This window comes from Nannobrachium achirus (assembly GCF_963921795.1).
Source record: "Nannobrachium achirus genome assembly, chromosome: 3".
NCBI classification, from domain to species: Eukaryota; Metazoa; Chordata; class Actinopteri; order Myctophiformes; family Myctophidae; genus Nannobrachium; species Nannobrachium achirus.
In genome coordinates, this window is record NC_137812.1 from 58,122,569 (window position 1) to 58,144,893 (window position 22,325).

At 42.3% G+C, this 22,325-nt stretch overlaps 1 protein-coding gene across 4 annotated transcripts in view; it reads right to left on the reverse strand.

Annotated features, from left to right (window-relative positions):
• rptor (regulatory associated protein of MTOR, complex 1) overlaps positions 1–22,325 on the reverse strand; it is a 218,956-nt gene that overhangs the window by 127,142 nt on the left and 69,489 nt on the right. For all 4 annotated transcript variants that reach the window (XM_080721242.1, XM_080721241.1, XM_080721244.1 and 1 more), the window contains 3 exons: positions 14,326–14,484; positions 10,758–10,904; positions 2,311–2,486 (listed from right to left, as the gene is read on the reverse strand). In XM_080721242.1, the coding sequence (XP_080577368.1) occupies positions 2,311–2,486; positions 10,758–10,904; positions 14,326–14,484 (482 nt within the window). The remainder of the gene's footprint in view (positions 1–2,310; positions 2,487–10,757; positions 10,905–14,325; positions 14,485–22,325) is intronic.

Below are 22,325 nucleotides of genomic sequence, written 5' to 3' on the forward strand. Positions count from 1 at the left end.
CGACTGGGATGCTCACCGGTCTGTAATCATGAGCATGATTGAAGTTGAGCTGAAGACTTGGTGAAAACATTGTTATGGCCATGAATCAGTCAGTGCACAGGGAATTCACACAATATTAGAATGCAAAAGAAGGTGATGGTAGGTAATGAACCAGGGAGCCATGTAGAGTTTAGAAAATGCTGATGCACAGTGAGTGAGCATGAACCAAACAAGGACTCTCTTGCTGACATGCTCCTTCTTTAAAGGGCCAGTTCACCTCTGGGACAACCAGATCTTATTTTATTGTTGTTTGGGACAAGATCAACACAATCCAATTTTTTGTGTTCAATCTGTGTTTTGAGATATTTTAGTATATGAGTCATCATGCTGCATCATATGATGCAAAATGAATCATCATTCATGCTGAAATGCTAAAATATCTCAAAACACACATTGAACACAAAAAATAACTCAGGATTGTGTTGATCGTGTCCCAAACAACAATAAAATAAGATCTGGTTGCCCCAGAGGTGAACTGGCCCTTTAATGGGGGGAAAAGATGAAGTTAACAGACAGCGGTGACAGTGGAAGCATGACGTTGCCAACAATCTGGTTAGTTCCTTACCTTGAAAATGTTCTAAGCTCACTTGTATACTTTCACAAACTTCAGCTATATACATTTTGGTGGTGTTAACACATTTCTTGTTCACCAAGCCAGTAGGCCACAGAAGTAGACTCCACTATTTTATTTGAATACGTTTTACAATGAAAAGCTCCACCGGCTGTCTGTCTGTCCGTCTGGGCACGTCACGTCACACTTTTGCCCCTACTCTTATCTCTGCCACCGTTGGCCCCATCAATGCCAAATTTGCACACACACTCCTTGGATGGCAAATCACAACCTCCGCCCCTGATTTCTCATATGGCCCTCTTCTAGTGCCACCATCAGGCAGAGTTTTGCAAAACACATTTTTGGATACTGCTCCAACAGATTTTGACCTAAAATCACGCAAAGCGGTACACAGTATCTCTAAAGTTATGTCATCAACATGGATCTGTCCCATTTCCCGTATTCCCTCCTGATTGGCTACGATTGGCTTCTAAAGTTTGTGTATGCGATGTGACGGTCGCTTATCTCCCGATTAGGGAGTCTTACTGGTAATATTTAACTTAAATGTTATATTGGAAGTCAAAGGGGCCCTGATCGAGCTGAAACTTTGACACAATTTGGAGTCATTTGTCAAAGATGTGTTATAAATGACGATGACTTGAAGTTATAGGCTGGCCAAAATGAATGAAATCCAAGACCCAAATTGTAGCCGTGTCATCCTCATGTGGATACTGAGATGCCCATGATTAGATTTTTTTTAACATATTACTGTAAATACAATTTCCTGTCATACTGTTGAAATTCACATCCATAAACACACATACTGACCTGTGTGTGTGTGTGTGTGTGTGTGTGTGTGTGTGTGTGTGTGTGTGTGTGTGTGTGCACACGTGCATGTGTGTTATGTTAACTGTAGAACGGAGGTGATGCAATCACCTTGCACTGTGCGCAAGCCCTAGCTCCTCAGTGTGTACTGCACAGCTGATTGGCTGACGCAAAAACATGTCTTCTCTTCGTATAGCTCAACTACATCATTAGTCCTCTCAATGATACATTGCCATGCATAGATTAGACTACAATACAAGCCTACTATGTTTCCCAAATGGACTCATATCGCCTGCATACTGAATCTATACATAAAATTACAGTATCAGAGGTGTGGCTGTTTTTTTTTCTTTCTTTCTTTTTTATGCATCTTTCCTTGGATCTGAAGAGAGTACTTTATCTCTACAAGTGATACTGTACATTATGTTTTCTGAGAGCCTATGCAGAACTATAACCTGGGCTGCAATGGCGTGACAAATATATACAATAGCACACTTTCGGCCTTTATGTGATTAGAACATTTCTAGTCCGTGTAATCTAAGTTCTGAATGCAATTTGTGTAATATTTTTTTAATCAAGGAAATGCAAAAGGGATGAATAGTCCCGAGCTCACAACATAACCGGTCCTTGGTTAAAGGACAAAAATAGAAATTCAGTTTCAGTTTGCTTGATCGAGAGGGCGCATTAAGAGCTGAACTGAATGTCAAGGACTTTCCATGTGTGGAATGTATTACTAAGAATTCCAAAAACAGCGCTAGCGCTGTTATAAAATCACCCACACATATCAAAAGGCTTTTTTTTTCAGTTCAGCATGTGTCCTTGGTTCTCTGCCTCTGCTGTCATAAAGCAGGCTTGAAAAGGAAGTGAAAGAGAGGGGAAAAATAGGAGAGCTTTACCATCGCAGGGCGATTTTGATGGGTGTAGTGAGACAGGAGGTGAAGAGGTCAGCTGGGAGGTCAGGGTTCATGGGCAGCAGCTCGCTGGCTTCACAGGCAGCCAGCTGGATACAGTTCTTCATGGAGGGGGGCAGGGGCATCTGGGCAAGCGGGTGGCTGGGGTTGATGGCCGCCACCTAAACGGACACAGTAGACATCACATTAAGCATCCGATTAACTTTATGGCCACAAAGTGTGAGAGGACCTCGGAGGAAGCAAAATCTGACTTCCAAGACATTAACCACATCAGTGATTGGAGTCGCTGCCACATGTATCCACAAAACTGGCATTAAAATTTCAAGAACATTCACTGGTTTCATTACCACATAAATTGTCTTCCCGAATTGGATGAGTTAACATACAGTAAGCCAAAGAAAGGCTGATGGGGCCAGTAAAAATCTTTAGACAAAAGAGTTAAGAGTTTTGGGTAAATGTGTGCAACCAAGCCAAATGGAGGATCTTTGACATCAACTAATGAGTACGACGGCATCTGACCAAAGGTTGACATAAAGCAGGGGAATAGGGTAAAAGTATGACTTGGAAGGAATGGAATTTGGGCAAAATAACAGGGTTAGAAGAAAAACAAAAGCAGACAGGATGATGGATGTTCGCTGTGTATCAGATACGATTTCCTTTTATTAGATACACATGAGTTCAGGGATCAGAGATATCAGCCATATATATGCATTACACTGTATATCATGTATTTGAGTTGAACAATTGATCAAAACTATCAAATTCGCAATATGAACCACTGTCAAAAATGTTGTCACTCCAGTCTTTTTGATCATATTTGGTCCATGATTGAAGTACAATTTTTATTTCACCTATAAATGTATAGTATACTAAAGGGACAACACGTTTTCGCATGTTTTGCTCACCGTGTAGAAGTCAGGTTGTTTTCTTGACCTTCCAAGAAGCCATAGATTTACATGGATTAAAGCAAAATAAAATCTCACGACTGAAAAGGATAGTATGACCAAGTCCTAATGTGCGATTTGTGACACAGTGTGAAAGGAGCACCCCACACACTAGTGCTGATTCCAAAACAATTGAACAAAATACTGTATGTAAAATGTTGATGTTTTAGTAATATTGTTCCTGGTGTTCTACATACTGCCAAATAGGTGAAGAACTCACAGAGGCTTTAACCTTTGCTTTTATATGAAATATCTGAGTCTATTAAGATTTTATGGAAGAGATGCTTCTGAACATATTAGTTTGACCATTTAAAATGCTCTAACCGAAAATAGTCTATCTACAAGCTCTCAATCCCTTGTATGAATTGAGAGCTTGTGGAGCGACTATTTTCTCTGTGCAACATGCTTCCATAGAAGACATGCTGGTGTCAATGGAATCCAAATGACTGGAATCAGGCAGAACTGTAATCCATGGATTTACATTAATTTCAGTATGGTATGCAAATCAGTGTACAGAGATTTAATCTTACCTGAGCTAGGTAATCCAACACAGTTTTTTGTTTTACAACATTATTGTGGTGTGGCATGGATTCATTTGAAATGTCTTGCCCAAAATAGTCCCAGGAAAATATGGTAGCCTTTTTTATGAATGAAATTCACTCACATCTTCACAATCATGGTGACATGAATATTAACTAAAGAAATACAGTAGGTCATTTTAATTGAATGAAATGCAGATGTCCATGACTTCATAATAGTGATATGAATATTAGCTATAGAAACATTTAACTTGGCTTAACAGCTGTTTGTTTGAGCGACACTATTGTGTGTGTGTGTGTGTGTGTGTGTGTGTGTGTGTGTGTGTGTGTGTGTGTGTGTGTGTGTGTGTGTGTGTGTGTGTGTATTCTGTGTAATCTACAACAGAGTTGTAGATTCGGTGACTTGGATAATCCCATGGCTATTGGTCAGTGGCAGGACCATATTTCATTCTGCCCTGGGGCAACAGACTGAGTAGAAATGGAAAATACTTTTCCAACCCAAAGAGCTCATTTTGTGAAAGGGCTCTTCTCAAATGTGCTGTATATAACATATTGAATTGGATGGGTTATGATGGACCATTGTTTATGTTTATGAACTCAAATTATTTCCTACCAGAAGGAATCAAGTTCATCTTATTTCTCTGATACACAGTGCAGAACACTAAGCCAGGGTAGACAGACAAACACATCATACCAATCTTCTCATGGTAAATTATATGGTATCTGGAACCCGTTTTCTTCTACACTCGTTGTCCTGCAATAGTATTAGTAATGTATTTATTGTTGATTTGGATGTTACTGATTGAGTGTTTGATGGGAGCCTGCAGTGTGTAACGTGCCATTTGACTTCTACAATTGGCTTATATTATTACACTACAGTAACTATAAAAATCGGAATCCATTACCCGTTATGTCGCTAAGGAACGTCAGCCAAAATGAGCTTGGCTCCATAATAAAAGTACTTGTAGTTTGTGTCAGTTGAAGACATAACATGCTAAAGTCTTGCTTGTACCAAGGAGAGAAACCTGTTTATCGAGTACCAAAGTCCTGCGCCACTCCCACAAACTCTGGTTCACTGCGTTATTTTTGTATTGGATTTCCCATAAGGGAATCTTAGATCACGTCATATACTGTAAAAACTGTATTCCAAAAATAAACCACTTTAATTTTGTCAGCCTAGGTATGTGACTCTGTCGTTTATGATACTGAGTTACATTTGATCTCCAAACACGTCTGTGTTTAGAGGGAAATAAAAATATATCTTCTTATATATATCTTCTAAAAAAAGTCATTTTTGCCAAAAAGGTCACTTATGCCCTTTTTGCGCCAAGCCCTCGATATACGTTTCCACTGGGAGCACCATTTTTCTGTCACTAACAACCTTACACTGGTAGTTAGCAGAAGAGCTAAGATCAGCAGAAAATAAAGCAGGCTCCAACCCTGTATATGAAACAAACAAGGTGATGGTCCAGCTTTACTTGGTAGCTTTTACCATACACAAGCTATTAAGGTTGTTACAATCAATCTCAAACATACTCCAATTCATTATCACCATATCCTGCTTAAGTTTAGGAAAGATTAAGGGGAAAAAACAACTAATTAGCACAAAGCTTCTAAAGAAGAAGAAGTAAAGGTTTACATAATACCACTGTCTTCCTGTAGCTACTCCCCTACCGCTCTCTGGTATTTCAATATCTCATTAGTTGGTTCTATAATGAGCAGCCTGGGTTCTCCATAGATAGAAGAGAACCAACTGATGCTCAGATCTCAGTGTGAGACATTAAGTATGTACTGCACTGTGAGGAGTTAGACACACATATGAATAAATCATGTTATTAATTTTATAGCGCCTCAAAGAATAGCCTAAATTGATGGTGGTGGGTTATGCCTGAATGTGCAAGTGTGCGTGTGTGTGCGTGTGCGTGCGTGCGTGCGTGCGTGCGTGCGTGCGTGTGTGTGTGTGTGTGTGCACGTATCTCTCATCGCATCTCTCATCTCTTGAGAAAGAATGTTTGCATCTGTACATGTGTCCTCAAGTGAGGCGTCGATAATGTGTTGATGGGATCAGTGGCAACAATATCCTACAAAAACTCCTCTCCTCACTCTCTCTAATGAGGAAAACACACTCGCACAGACGCACACCAACAAAGAAAGCAACACATATCTGAGCCCGCTCTCCTCTGGCTATACAAACAATGAAATAAAAAAAAATAAAAATGGCTCAGTGGTGTGCGATAATCCTCGCAGTAAATACAAAAACATTGCCAAAAGAGGCTGATGAATGCCAAACATCATCTGTAATTATCACATTAGCATAGTGTAATCTCACACATTACCATGAAGCTCACCATGACGGCGTTCTTTCCCTCCCACACCAATAATCAGGGCAGGCAACAAATTAATTGGACAGAATCGTTGTCTTCAACGTTTTCAGACTAGGGACCCCTTAGTCGATTTTTGGCTACAGTTCTCAGAATAATATGGACGCTAGGGTTAAAGTTGTTAATATAAAAAAGGGGGATCCCCAGATGACTAACTTAATGTGCAACATTGTTTTCTCACTCAACAGTAAACAAACCAACATGTATAGAGGGTAACTGCACATTCAAAAGTGACAATTTAAGGACTTTTTAATAGGCCTACCTCTAAAAGGATAAATTAAACATTGCCCAAATATTAGAGGCAGAAATTGTGAAAATAGCAGATCTACATGCTCACAACGCCTCGCAAGAACCATGTTATACAAAATGTAATTCCTCAACTCTTAGTCAGTTAAAATATGATTATTTTGGGGGTCACGGCCTGAAAAGGTTTAGAACCACTAAGTTACAGTATTATGTACTTATAAGCTCTTGTAAATATTTTTCATTGGTTAAATATTTTTAAAGCTTTTACTTAGCCTAGCCGCTTCCACCCTCGGAGGCTTCTCATTATCTGTGACACTTTAAAGTTTTTATTTTTTTACGTACTAAAATGTTTAAATGACACAGTCATGTACAATAAACTAGGGCATTCATTTATGGAAGAAAATGTATGAAATATGGAGATACAAGGTTTCTGCTACAACGATATTCTGCTGCCACATAAGAATTATTCATTAGTGAAAGGTAGCAGCTTTAATGAGCACTTATGGGAGACACCGTCTCCAAGAGCCTCCAGGGTTTGCACACACCTTTGGGACCTTTGACTGATCACCACTGACTACATACACTCCCTAACTTCTAACCCTGACCTTAACCAGAGCCCACAAGTTAAGCCCTTTGCACACAGGACAGTTGCGTTTTTTTCTTTTGCGGCATGAATAAAATGCATTGGATGGTGTGCAAGGCTGTGCGGAATCGGCGCTGCGGATCCAAAAAGGAGTCATAAAACGAGTGATGAGTTTTTTACCGCATGCGACAAGACGCACGAATCGAACTGGGTTCGATCGAGAAAAAAACGCACTGCGGCAGCCACTCGTCGCACGGCTAATTCGGAGCCGGTGTGCATGAGGTCATATAGAATCATTGTTTTCTTTTCAAAAAATTATATTGTCCGTTTTATCCGTGCGGTTAAACGCGCCTGTGTGCAAAGGGCTTTAGTGTAACGTAGGTCGCCTATATTCGGCAAAGAGTGGTTATTTAAGTGGTTAAGCCTAACACTAAACCCAAGCCCCCGCTTTCCAGGATTTTCCATTATGAGGACTTTTGGTCCTCATAAATTACAAGTGTATGCGCGTGCACGCACACACTGCTGTAGATCCTAGCCTTAAGTGCTACTGTGATTTGCAACTTTGCCTACCTCTGCATGAAGCACACACACACACACACACACACACACACACACACACACACACACACACACACACACACACACACACACACACACACACACACACACACACACACACACACACACACACACACACACACACACACACACACACACACACGCGTATGAACAGACACCCACACACCTCTTTCCGCTCCACAGCCTGATGCGAGGAGCATCTTTGCTGACTGCGTGAAGGAAGTGATGAGATATTTAAAAGGAAGCAGGTGGCCTCATAACAGCTAGAGCACTCAGACCAACCACGTCCACAGGGCTGAGTGGCTGAGTGACTGAATAGTGCACTGTTTCCCAAACACTGGTTCAGGACCCATTTGGGGGATTGTGGAAAATGTATGGGTCACAAGTGAAAAGTCCTTAATTTTTTGGTTTCCTACATTTTGTTTTCAATTATTATTTCAAACATTTTTATATATATATAATACATGAATACAAATAAAAAAATATATATATTATACATTGGGGGGAAAAAATCTAGAATTCAATGATTTATCAAAAGAATTTCGATAAAGAAATACCATAAAAAGTAGTGAAAAGCTCACAACGCGTTGTGATGCAATTTGGGTCTCGAGCAAAAAGAAAAGAGAAGGGAACCACTGGAATAGAGGATGCATGGCTGCTGTTGAAGTGGAGAAGCCACTCGACCCTTCTCTTTCTTTAACCCTTACTGTAACACTTGCAGCTCCTTGCTATAGCGTTGTGGGGGGAGATTTTTTTGCACACCGCACAAACTCCACGTGCGTGCGTGTCTTCCAAGCTCAGCCCCCCTGGGATTTGGGACTTCCCGCACGCCTGCCTTTTGTGTGTGTGTGTGTGTGTGTGTGTGTGTGTGTGTGTGTGTGTGTGTGTGTGTGTGTGTGTGTGTGTGTGTGTGTGTCTCTGTGTGAGCGCAAAACGTGATTAGACTGTGCACATTTTGTATGTATGCAGGGCATGCATGTGCTTATGCACATGCATGGAGGAGAGAGAGAGAGAGACTGGAGGTGGGAAACTCCTCACTTGGAATTCCTCCTGCATGATTAATACGTTTGAAGTTACTTTCCCACCCTCCAGTCCTGTGTTTGTCTATAACCCCTCCTCCAATGGCGACTTCCTGTGCAAGTCGGCAAGAGAGAAACACAGATTTCTGCTGGTACATGTTATGCAACTTGGCCCGCATTTACAGTACATTGGGGATTGCCCTGCGGATTAGAAATACCAACTCGACAGCAAGCCTTTGTTATTCAGACCCTTGAACATGTTATACTGTGTAGTATATAGTATGTGCATAGCAAAACAGCACAGAGTATTTAGAATAAGTCAATCTAGTGCATATCTATATCTGGTAGTAAAGTAGTAAACTTGTAGCTGGGCTTGACTGCAATTGAAGCTCTTCTGTTGCCTAGTAAGATGACCGCAGCAGCTTTTGCACAATGTCTTTGTTTCTATATGTTTCTGATTGTACACTGACCTATACAAATGTTGCTACTAATTAATATGTGTTTTATCCTCTCTAGGTTATATTACAGTAGCTTTATTGCTGGGCTAGACTGCAATTAAAGCAGATTGAAGGTTGGCTGCAGCGATGTTCGGTAGCTAACACACTTGTCTTCACAACTAGAGGCCATGGGTGAGCCCCTGGTGGCCAATTACACCCTGTGAATGCCAACAAGGAGTGAAGAGCGTTGAGCCCTGCCACCTGCTTTATTCACTGCAATAAAAACTAAACTGCAAGCTGGGAAAGAAAAAATAGCCATCATCATATTCATCTTCACGTGACACAGACTAGATACGATCCTTTTAACCCAAGCATGAGGCGGATCCTACAAATGTCTTCTGAATCCTAACAGTTTTCTGAAAAGCTTAGGTTGCTACATCAGTGGTGGTTTTTCATGCAAGGTCCCCCAGAATGATATGTTCCAGGGAAGATTTTTTTTTAAATAGCAATCTACACGCTCATAGCGTGGCACAAAGTGACATGCTATGAAATTGAACTTGTACATCTGCTAATTTTGAATAGCCAAAGAGATCTATGACAGATGCTTTCCCGAATTTCATGGGTTAAACTGACAAAACTTCATTATGTTACTTGTTGAAAGTGAATCCAACTCCAAGTCTCCGACCCAATGTTTTCACCTACTCTCCGTTTCTCTCCTCCAGTCCAGAATCCAGATACCCCATTTCTTTCCTTCCATCTACTTGTTGACAGTTTTAAAATGTTGACTGATGGGCCGCAGGGCTTCCATTACTGTTCTCCTCTGCCTCTCTCCCTTGCACCATGACCCCCAGCTGCCGCAAACATAGGAGGGGCAGAGTGGCAGAATGCCAAGCGATGCTGAACCTTCATGGCGATGACTGTTCACTACATTCAGGGGCAACTCAGCAAATTACATGTCACCACGTAAGTGCACACCCACAGCATGAATTCTCCCCTTCAGCCATTCCACCTCTCTCAACAACCCCTCTAATTGCATGCTCCATAAAGCACTGAAGTCCGGAAGCATCCTAATAAACAAATGAGCATGGCGGTTTCACTCAGCAGACTGTATCTAATATGAGTGACTGACTATAGTAAACGATACAAAGCCTCCTCCCTGACAATATTGCTGGGAAGATTTGTACATTTTTGGACCACAATTCTTATATCAGAAAATTCTAAGATGACTCTGTGTTATTCTCCAAAGAGAAAATACTTCCGTGAGTCTGTGACCCAGGGAATGAACGAGCGACGTCAGGACTTAGGCACTCTATGCTGCTTTACTTTTAACCACCTGCTTCCCCTGACATATACCTTTTTTACCCTTTACCCCCCACACACACTCCCATCCAAAGGGAAGAAGATGGATTGGAAGAGTATCCTTTAAAACCCCAAACCAAAAGCATCATCATTAATTAATTCACCTGCAGATGCCCATTTAATTGAGACACAGCTCTGTCTGTCTGTCTGTCTGTCTGTCTGTCTGTCTGTCTGTCTGTCTGTCTGTCTGTCTGTCTGTCTGTCTGTCTGTCTGTGTGTGTGTCTCTGTGTGTGTGTGTGTGTGTGTGTGTGTGTGTGTGTGTGTGTGTGTGTGTGTGTGTGTGTGTGTGTGTGTGTGTGTGTGTGTGTGTGTGTGTGTGTGTGTGTGTGTTGCCAAGCACCCACCTCCAGCTCTTGCTCTCTCTGCAGGGCAAACTGTTTGAAGGACTTGACGATGATGCCTGCGTTGGAGCAGTCATACACAAAGATGGAAGGGCTGCCCATCCATGTCTGCAGGTCATAGATGGACAGAGGGATGTACTGTGTGTAGTTCTGGAAAGCGAGGGCACAGGGGAAGAAAGACAGAAAGTTTAAGTGTGTACATGAGAGTTAAAAAAAGACCCTTGAACAACCACAGTTGTTCCCACAATCGATCATTCTGCACCGATGCACTAGCTGTAGTATCAATGCCAAGGCTTCATTGATCTCCCGGTCAGCCATTCTGAGCTACACCGATGAGGCAGGGCTGCTTTTATCGGTTTCATTATTTTAACAAATCAAGGGGAAGAAAACAAGGAAATAAAGTAAAGAGAGACAAACAAAACAAGGCAGACCAGAGGCAACAGTCTGGTCCAGACAGCAGCAGTGTATCATTGATGAGGATGTGTTTACTTATGGTACGGTGCAGTTTGGCACTTTCAGGATGTTACTCTCTTCTGTCATGATGGCATAATCAAGTGCTGCCTTCCTGTCCATCCAACACTTTGGCCCCAAACAAGATATTATTGCGACCGTAGGTTGCATTTACTATGAAAACCTGCAGCTCATGTACGTCAGTCAGTCAGGCACGCCTCATGTCACGCTTCATTAGGGATGAGTATCGTTCACCTTTGAATCGATACAATACTTTTTCCGATACCTGGGAATCGATACGATACCTTTTTCGATACCATTTTCGATACTTTTTATTTATTATTATTATTATAACTAGAACCCCTCGGGCGGCCCAGCGTCTAGTCGGCGACCTGGCCAACTCGGAACAATGTAAATAGGGAATGAATGCCCCGCCCTTTAGGACCTGTTTTGACCATCTGTCTGCCTGTGTCCATTTATGCCCATATATGGAGATATCTGTATCTGTCTGTCTGTCTGTCGGCGTCCATTTTATGTCCATATATGGAGATCACTGCAGTTATAGTTCTGGGTCCATTTTATGCCCAGATATGGAGATATCTGTCTATCTGCGTCCATTTTATGCCCATATATGGAGTATCTGTCTGTGCCTCCAACTGTGTTGCAGACACAGTGCCGGTTCCCCCTTTAATGCAAACCTCATTATACCTGTTGTCATAGGACCCGTTTTGAACATCTGTTTGCCTGTGTCCATTTATGCCCATATATGGAGATATCTGTATCTGTCTGTCTGCGTCCATTTTATGCCCATATATGGAGATCTTTGACCATCTGTTTGCCTCTGTCCATTTATGTCCATATATGGAGATATCTGTATCTGTCTGTCTGCAATCCATTTTATGCCCATATATGGGGGCATTCATTTTATGCCCATATATGGAGAACGCGCGTGCCCGTGGGACGAACGGTTCTCGAGATACGCGGATTACATACATACATACACACTCACAGAGATTTTTTGTTGACTCATGTGGCGTACGTGATGTCAGAGCCTTTTATGAAGTGATGTCACAATGAGTCAGAGCTTTCGCCGATTTCCTCCGGAACAGCCTGATGTCAACAATCAACCCCGCATAAGGAGATTCCGAACGTTTCGCGCCGGTTCGGGAAAACCGTGCGTCGGGTCGGGTCGAGACCCGGCACTGCACTCCGTGCCGCGGCGGGGAACGCGCGTGCCGAATCTGAAGCCGGTGGGACGAACGGTTCTCGAGATACGCAGATTACAGACACACAGACAGACACGCAGAGACTTCTCGCATTTATAGATAGATTATTATTTGCCTTTTTCTATGGGCTATTTTACACACCACAACACCTTCAAACGATCAATTACTTTTTCCAGACGGTCGGAAGTACAGACACATGTATCTAGTATCTACACATCCCGCGATTGCCAATCATGTTTATGACAGCCTATGATACAGAAAGGCTTTAGGTGTTTAACTTCAACACGGAAACAGTAGACTCTCGCTACTGCGGGAGAGATGGAGAGCAGAGGTGATGATTATGATGATGATGATCACACAGTGTGACGGAGGAGAGAGTATAGACGTTGGATAATCATCATAATAATAAACATTATAGGCTATTGTCGGCTATTTTCACAGTAGGCTAACGAGTGTAGCCTACTAAAGAAGTCATTAAACTTTCAGTAGCCCAACTGTTACAGATGTGACCGGCCAGGGGTGTGTTCAAGAGTATCGAAATGAGGTATTGTTCGTTTTTATGTGAACCGATACTCGATAGTATCGACGTCATGTCATCGATACCATTAAAAGTATCGCTGACGATACCCAACCCTACGCTTCATATGGCCAAGACAGAATTCATTTGCAAGTGTGACTTGCGTCACGGCAACCACACTCGCAAATTAATTCTGCCCTTTTATGATCTCTGCGTGTCAGTCTGCCCGGGCATAACTCAGAGAGCGACTGACTAAAGGATCTCAAATTCGTGGTGTGCGTCTCATACAGTATATAACCTCTTGGTGGAACTTGCCAAATAGCAATCGGGGGGTATCTACACTGTATACTGAGTGACCCGACCTCGTGTGTCTGAGGATGATGCAAAAAATCTGGGCTCCAATTCTAGGTACCAATTCTCAAGCCCCCAGAACCACGGTATAACAGTGAGGTTGTCGTCGCCTGGTGGTCAAATCTGGGATGGCAGGACTTCCTCATTCAAAAAGATACTGCGCATGCGTCTACCGTTTGAATCGCTAGTGCGTCTGCTCTATTGGCTCCGACATTGGAGCCAATCCAGGAAGTAGAGGTACTTCCGGGTGCTTCATGTGCTTCTGAACAACTTTTATTGAAATGAATTGGTGGGGGCGGGGAGGTCCGCCCTCTAGATATATTATAACTCTATGCCAATTCTAGGCCAACTCTAGGCTTCTGGGAAGTCAATTATTCTTGGCTTCCCAGATAGGCCAATCAGACCCCTCAGCTGGAATGATTGTCATTTACTTGGCCCAGCGATGCTTTTTGGCAACATTTTTTTATATATTTTAAAAAAATGTCATAATTAGTTTTCCTGTTCTTTTTTCACATTAACATTCACCATTAAATCCTATTGTTTAGTATTACACTGCCATTGGCCACGATATTTGCATATAAATTTGCATATAAATACCCCCCACAGAGCCCCAGGCTAGACATTCACACCACTTGAAGATCTCTGGAGTCTAGAGTCTAGACGAACAACATCTCACTTTTTCACTGAAGCTATTCCTCACAAAAACATAAGTAAAATGCCCGTAATATTTTTTTTGGTGATCATTAGAATGTCTAGAACATGTATTGTTATTATTGTGAAAAATATCCCCAAAATGCAATTAGAGCATGATTTATGATTTATGGCTATAAAACCTTACAAAAACATTATTCATTTTTAAACATTACATTTTCCTCTGAACACCATCTGATTCTCTTTTTTATAATTGGCAAGTAGAAATTTATTCGGGTCTTGCAGGATTAATACAATAATAAGTCAATGATAAACATAAAAATGAAAAAGACATTGGCGTGGCACATTTTTCATGTGTCTATACCGTATGCATTACCTTATTGAAGACCCAGATCTCTCCATTGACAGTGGGCCGGGGCACCCCATGGCCGTTGTAGTGGAAGAGGACGCGCTCTTCCTTGGCATTGCGTCTAAGCGATGTGCACAGCTTCTTCACCTCATCCACCGTGGGGTCCAGACTCTGCTTGTAACGCGCCTGGCCATGGAACCAAGAAAAAGACAAAGGAGCAGAGCATGTTACAGTAGGTGAGATTGTAACATTTTACCACCTTTGACCACATTGAGACCTTCCATGTTTAACAAAACATGGTAGTCTAATAATGGCATGGCCTCCCTACCCAATCTTGAAATTCAACAGTAAGTTATTATGTTTGCAGTTTGTGAACAAAGCCACACAAGTGTTTCATTACAAACCGTGTTCTAGACAAAAAGTCTAAAGTTGTGGTTTGCCAGAAGACACTAAAATGGAAGTTATCAGGTTCAGCTTGCTAAGGTTATCTGTGTGTCATTTAGATCAATATCAGGATCAACAAGCTAAGTAAATGGGCCTTGTTGGCAAGTTCATGAAAGATACACCATGTCCAATGAGAGAAAGTTGATACTGATCTAGTTCAAAGCCAGCACTGTATAATTTAAGTCAAATGATCAAATCCTTGCTTTTTCCTTATGCAAATCCAGAGAGACGGGTAGCGAAAAGCAGACTCATGCATTTACTTACACAATGCATTATGTCTCTCTTTACTGGTGTAATACCTACAGTATGGAACCCTCAGTGGACATTATAAGGATACAAAGTGTAGGTAGCATTACCATCCAGAATGAACAACAAGATGTGCAGATACTCTTTTCCAGAACGACTTACAAAATACAAGATCGAATGTAAAATAAGGTGCAAAGAAAACACGTAAGTACTACAAAGTAACTAGAAAACCAGGTAAACATCAAACCTTGCATTTGTCTAAACCAGGCAGTGGTTCTCAAACATTTTCATGTCAAGGACCCCCAAATTCATAGATAGTAGGCCACAGTACCCCATTTGAAAGGACGTTGTGCTAGAGAACCCTAGAGAACATTTATTTTTAGTTAGATAAGATTTAGTACTGCATTTGTGTATGTATGCATCATCATGAGCCACTCATCTAAACTGAGTGGCAAAACAAAGCAACATAAAGCATTGGCGTTTGGAAGTGCTTGTTGAGAAACTCCTCCCGACTCCATCTCACTCCTGCAGAATCTTCATGACTCCTGCAGACTCCTCATGACTCTTTTTTGCTACTCGGTAGGCGTTCCCGCATAAATTCCAGGTGCGATGATGTCACATGCTTACCCTCTATACTGTTGGATAACTTTGGATAGAGTGAAACCTATGGTCGGAATAATCATTCTTAGCTTGGAACTCCCTCAAGGACCCCACTGTATGTGTTAGCTGTAGGTCATAGACAATTCAATGTAGAAGGATACACAGTGTCGGATTTGGGTTGACGGTGTGGCGCTAGCTTACTCTAAAAAATAATTTACATAGTATAAATTAGAATTAAGTTGCTTTGATTTTCCAGTCACCTTACTAGATGATGGGCTACCATTCCAAAAATTATCCCAGAAGTGTGTGTGTGTGTGTGTGTGTGTGTGTGTGTGTGTGTGTGTGTGGGGGGGGGGGGGGGGGGGGGCGTCTTTATCCATGTAAACACAGTGAGGAAGAAAGACAGCAAGAGTAAGTACAGCACTTAGGGGAGACAAATGACCATACATTATTTGTGCTTTCCAAAGTCCATCTGGGGAAAAAGTGTCTCATCCGTGTGTATGCGCGTGCGTGCGTGCGTGCATGCGTGCGTGCGTGCGTGAATGCGTGCGTGTGTGCGTGTGTTGTGCGTGCGCGCGTGTGTCTCTCTCCACGGTCCCGGCCCTCAATTTTTATAGGATTGCAAAAACTGCAAATCTGCAAGCTGAGAGTTCCTATTTTCATTATTAATACAGGTGTGCCTTGAGATTTTGACTTGCCCATTGGGATGCATTGGGCACAAAAAGACTGAAAATCCCCTATTTAGAGGTACTGTTCTGAAACTATCTAGGCAGCTGCTTAAAGACTGAGAGTGGATATTAGTGATGTTCCAGGTATTATGGTCAAAGGACAACAACAAAAAAAGGAAAGGGGGAGAAAACACAGACTTTGCACCTTGGCGCCGGACAAGTTTCCTTATCTGACCGAGTCTGAAATGGAGTGAACAGGTCTTGATAGCAGAGCTGACAGGCTGATTCAATTTAGTTGTAATCAGAGAGGCATACCAAAGGGCTCAGTGCAAGTCTTGATGATATTAAGCGAAATCTGATGAGGATAATGGTGTTACTGTGGGAATTGCAGCAGTGTTAGTCAAATGTACCGATGCACATCAGAACAGATACCAGAACAAGTGGGGCGGAGTAATGTTGTTAGACGTCAGAATATTTTAGAACAGCGATGTAAGCGTGAGTTAATTGAGAAGTAATTGAGAAGAGAAGGATGCAAGACAGAGGGAGAAAGATAGAACGTTTTCAGATATCCACCTTTTCAGGGAGATTTGTGTGTGTGTGTGTGTGTGTGTGCGTGCGTGCGTGCGTGCGTGCGTGGAAAGAAGTAAGTAGTAAAGTTGGAGAGACATTGAGAAACTTTCCTCATTACCGTCTTGTCTCCTGAAGGAGGAGCTCTAGTACCCAATGGAGAGGAGACCCTTGCAGGCAAGTGCTCCATTCTTCCTCCCTTCCTCCCTCTCTTCCCCCCAGCTGACTTACACTTCAACCACCCCACACGTCTGACAGTAAAATATATTCTCTTTCCTATCCATCAAGGCCAGAGGAAACAACCCCTGTTAACAGTGTGTTCTCTACCTGGCCAGTCACCATTCATCATTGTGTCAAATCCCCTGAACAGGTGACCTTTTCAAAATAGGATAAGCATTTAAGACACAATTAGAGTGAGTACGGTATAGGAACAAGGGAACGTAGCCTCTTTAAGCTGTCATAAACTCGATTTTCAAGTAGGCAACATAACTGAATACTGTTCCCAGCAACAGGAGAGAGAATATGGCACCACCTCTAGTCGTGCTTCTGGGAGCAACACAACGTTGTGTCATGCAATTCCTTTAAAAGTCTAACCGGTTGTTTCACCTTTGGCTCGATTGGAAAGTACTTTTGGTCAAGTCCTATTGTTTTTAAATGTGCTATATAAATAAAGGTGACTTTACTTGAATTTGCTTAACGGGTCACAGACTTTAAAAGCCCTTTCTTGGTCTAGGAACATTCTTTGCCTCAGTTAGTATGAACATTTGTTTCCAGACACAGCTACTATTAAAGCAACCGATTTGAAACCTTTACTGTTTTGTGCACTCAGGCAGATAAAGGGTAAACCATGTGTAAAGGTGGTTGCACACTGCTGCGTTTTTTCGTTGCGAAATGCGTTTTTCAGGGCAAGGAGAGAGAGAGAGATAGAGAGAGCAAGGGACCGAGTGGTGCGCGAAACGGGCGGCAGTGTGCAAACGTGACTGACATAACGTGGGGTTGATTTTTTATTTGCGTGCTCCGAAATTCACTCCAATATTCGGCCCGAAAAAACGCAGCAGTGTGCAACCACCTTTACTCATACAGAAGACCTCTACAGTATTTTACTGACTATAATACACAATTATTCAACCCATTATGGACAATGTACAGTATGTAGTACTACAGTATTTTTCTGAAATGTTTCTATGAAAGCCAAGATGTAAGCTATCAAATAATTTTGGAATTTTGTTTCTAGCTGCTACAGAGACTGAGTAATACGTTTTCCAGAAAAACAGTGGGTAATTTTCAAATCGGACAGTAGGCCTAAATGGGTTAAGGTCTAAACTACCAGTGACACAGCATACAAGCGCAAGAGATATATGATTAAAAGCCTCCTAAAGTTGGACTCTATGATTTCCATGATGCTGAAAATAAAAAAAGGTAGATAAAAGTGTGCTGCCAGCTAGTACAGTATCCCTAGGGCCTAGACTCTAGGGGCTAATAGCAGGCAGCTTCTTTTCTTATCTCTAGGGCCTAGAGGCTGTGCTGCTCCTTATAACCAACCGGAACAGTGGTTTGAACTGCCCGGCATACAGGTATGTATCTACTGTATCCACAGAGACTACTGCTACAGAGAGACTAGTTCTAGAAAGCAGTGTCCTAAAACGACAAGGAGATAGCCCATCAAAAACTTTGTGACAACTTCAAATGCAAGCAAGGGGGTGGAATTTCAAAAGACAAGCAGCGCATATTTCTTCCTTACTTGTGAAAGAGACAGCTCTTTAAAGTTGCTACACAGAAACTGCTCAATGACAAGTTAGTTTGTACGACAGTGATGGCTGCACCCGCTTGGTTTCCAAGACAGTAAACGAATGATGCAGAGTCTGACCCATGTCCTCTGAATCAGCGTTTCACATTTCAGAGCAAACGCTTGGCTTATGTACTGCAGATGAGAAGCACACCAATATAACATGCACCCAGGGAGTCAGAGAACGATGGAAAAACTGAAAGAAGAGGGAATCACAAAGCGCCGCAACAAACACAGTCGTCGTAGTCTAGGTTCTGTCTTCTTGCTGCTTTTCAGATCAATACTCAAGAAAATTACTGTATGGATCGCAAAGGCCAAGTACACACACACACACACACACACACACACACACACACACACAGAGATCTTTGCACATTTAATTTGGCTTAGGAGTTAGGGTCATCCCTTGCTGTTTCTTAAGGCAAGTCTCCTATAAAATGAGTATGAGTTGCATTTGCACTGTTGCACAGGCCTCCCCTGTGGACCAGTTAGTGATCCACAGGGGTCATCACTGTCATTAGGCACATGTCGCCAGAATAACAGAAGGTGTCCGGAAACGTGCTGTTATATCTGGGCTCGTGCTACTTTCTATGCTCTGGGATTACAATGCTTGTCAACAGACACAGGAAACTATCCTGACCTACAGATGGTCATTTCCTGTAAGTTCAGTGACACACTGTCCCTCTCTCTAAAACACTCACGCAGGTTTGCAGACTTGAGGGACATGTGAGGGCTACAGTGCTATCAAGATTCCTTGACATTGGGTGACCTTTCAGACTCGATAGGAAATTGAAATGGCTGTATAATGGTACGTGTCACTTTGCAGTATACACACACACACACACACACACACACACACACACACACACACACACACACACACACACACACACACACACACACACACACACACACACACACACACACACACACACACACACACACACACACACACACACACACACACACACACACACACACAGCAGCAGGGGATTGACAGTGATACAAGTATAAGTGATAATGCCATTTTACTTACTATATCCTATATAATCAATTTGACCAATATTGCATTTTTAAGCAAATATCAACCAATATGAAGAATCATGCATCCCCGCAGTAGTGTACTACAGCAGCTTGTGGCTGCTATAGTTGTACACATAAAATACAGAAGAACTATGCAAAAAGAACGATCAAGCTGAGCTCAGTGAGCTGTAACAAGGAGAATGAGATAAGATTTCAATACACAATGGTGTATTATTTACAAAGCGTGATAAAAATATTTGAGCCCAGCGGCTGCTTTTTTAATCATCCAGGTTGATCTTATCCACTAATTAAAACCAGCCTGTTCAGCCAATACATTATATGATAATGTATTGTTTCCGTCAACAAAGTGGACTGCTGGAAAGCTGGTGTCAAAACACAAAAAAACAATATGGCATGTTGTTTGCAAAGCTGGTCAAACAAACCATAATGTGTTATCATGACATAGCAGCGACTTACTGTTATTAAAGACAACTAGACCAGTGCCCTTGCAAGTTGGTAATAACAGGTAATAGGCTCGCCGTTTGTGCAAAACATTTGATGCAGCTTCCTTCACCCATTAGCATAGACCTCGTATTATTTGTTCCATTGTACACGCCGCAACTTACATGCACAGCGGCACCCATGCTCTAAGATTTGGTGCGTCCTCCACAGACAGACAGATACTTGTGGCTTTTAGGTTCTCGGAAATGGCGAGCCGAATTGCCACTTCCAGGTCACCTGGAACAAATGCCAGGTTTTGCGGTCTATCGGTCGGAGGGTGCCCAAGTTAAGCCCCGGGTCAGACACACACAAACACAGAGGTTCCATAAATGTATAAATAGATGAAAGCTGCACCAATATGACAACATTATGAATAAGCTGACAAAAGAGGTGAGCTGAAACTGTGTAAACACTGCCTGAAGTACAGTGTGGCTCTGCAACAAGAGAAGTGTCGGATTATCGGGAGCTAACCTCATAAAACGCTGACTCAATCAGCCGTTTGACAAAGTACGTTTTACATAATTTACTTTCTGAAATATAAAACTTTAATTTTATAATTAAAGGTAAGTGTCCAACCACTTTGGTTTTAAGGTGAATATCAAATCAGTTTGAAAATTGTTACACATTTATACAAGATATATATTAAGCTGGGTTTCCATGATTTGAGAGAGAGAAAGAGAGAGAGAGAGAAAGAGAGAGAGACTGTGAGCGTCAGGTTTCACACACTGAACCGAATGAACCATTCTATCAAATGGATTATTGCTACTTACTTCTTAACACTTACAGCAAGGAGTGATCAACCTGACCAATTTTGAGAATCTTTAATTACAATTGCACACAGAGCTCTCAGACAGTTCCCATTCCCTGACCTTTCCTAAATATGCCATATATGCACGTCTTTAAATTTACGATGGATTTGCATTCAGATCAATCAATTTACCCTCTCTCACCCTACTCTATACTGCAGTGCGGACCTCCTGGGGATGTGTTCTTTAGTAATCAAATTAGCACATTCGCATCCATTATGCCTAGCTGCTGGCTGAGGGTGTGTTCGTGTTGTGCGTGACAGCAAAAGGCTTCCAAACTTCTGTAAACTTTGATATAAAGATTTAAAAAGCGGAACGCTCACGCAATCTCAAAAAGTCTCTCGCTGTCTGTCTGTACCTCAGCGCACGGCACACTGCACAGTAACATCCTCACTCCTCCGAGTTCATTTGTCCATTTTTAACTCAGAGAATGTAAATGTAACCAACTCCCTCAACGAGCTCCACGGAGGGAGCCCCATGTGAGTGGCATTCTCTGCCCCAAGTTGTAGAACTTATGAAACTAGGAAAAGTACATTCAAAGTGGAACAATCCTGTATATATCAACAATGACCTAAAGAGCATCACTTCCAACATAATAAGCACCACACTTTGTCAGCTCAGGTAGGATACACTTATTGTCTCCACCAGCCAAAGGCTGAGGGAGAGTATGTTTTCCCCTCCGTCCGTCCGTCCGTCCGTCCGTCCGTCCGTGCGTCCGTCCGTCCGTCCGTCCGTCCGTCCGTCCGTGCGTGCGTGCAGTTTGTGAGCAGCTAATCTCAGTCACCGTTGGCCCGATCGCTGCCAAACTGAGCACACACACTCCCTGGATGCCAATCTAGAACCTCTGCCCCACATTTTTCAAATCAGCCTCATGGTGGCGCTATAACAGGCCGATTTGTGTGGCCTGGTTGTTACCAGCTAATCTCCGGCGCCGTTGGCCCGATCGCTGCCAAACTGAGCACACACACTCCCTGGATGCTAATTCAGAACCTCTGCCCCACATTTTTTAAATCAGCCTCATGGTGGCGCTATAACAGGCTGATTTGTGTGGCCTGGTGGAGACCTGTGCTCGGAAGAGCACTGCTTCTAGTTACTGTTCCGTTTCTAGCCAAAAACAATCAAATGTTCCTGTGAGCAGCCAGTAGGATTTACATATTGTGTAAACAAAGCTAATTGACATTTAACATACAGTTGTATTCCCGCTGGTATCTCTGCTGTGTGGGAGGAATGTGCTAAACCCTGAGGGAAGACAGTGGCCACAGTAGCCAATGAAAAGCTCAGAAAAAAAGGGTCAAACTAGGCTGGTTGTACAGTAGGTAGAAAAACTGCCATTGTGGAAGTGTTGAAAAGAATGACAGATTGCTGTAAGTTAGTTGCTTTTCAGTA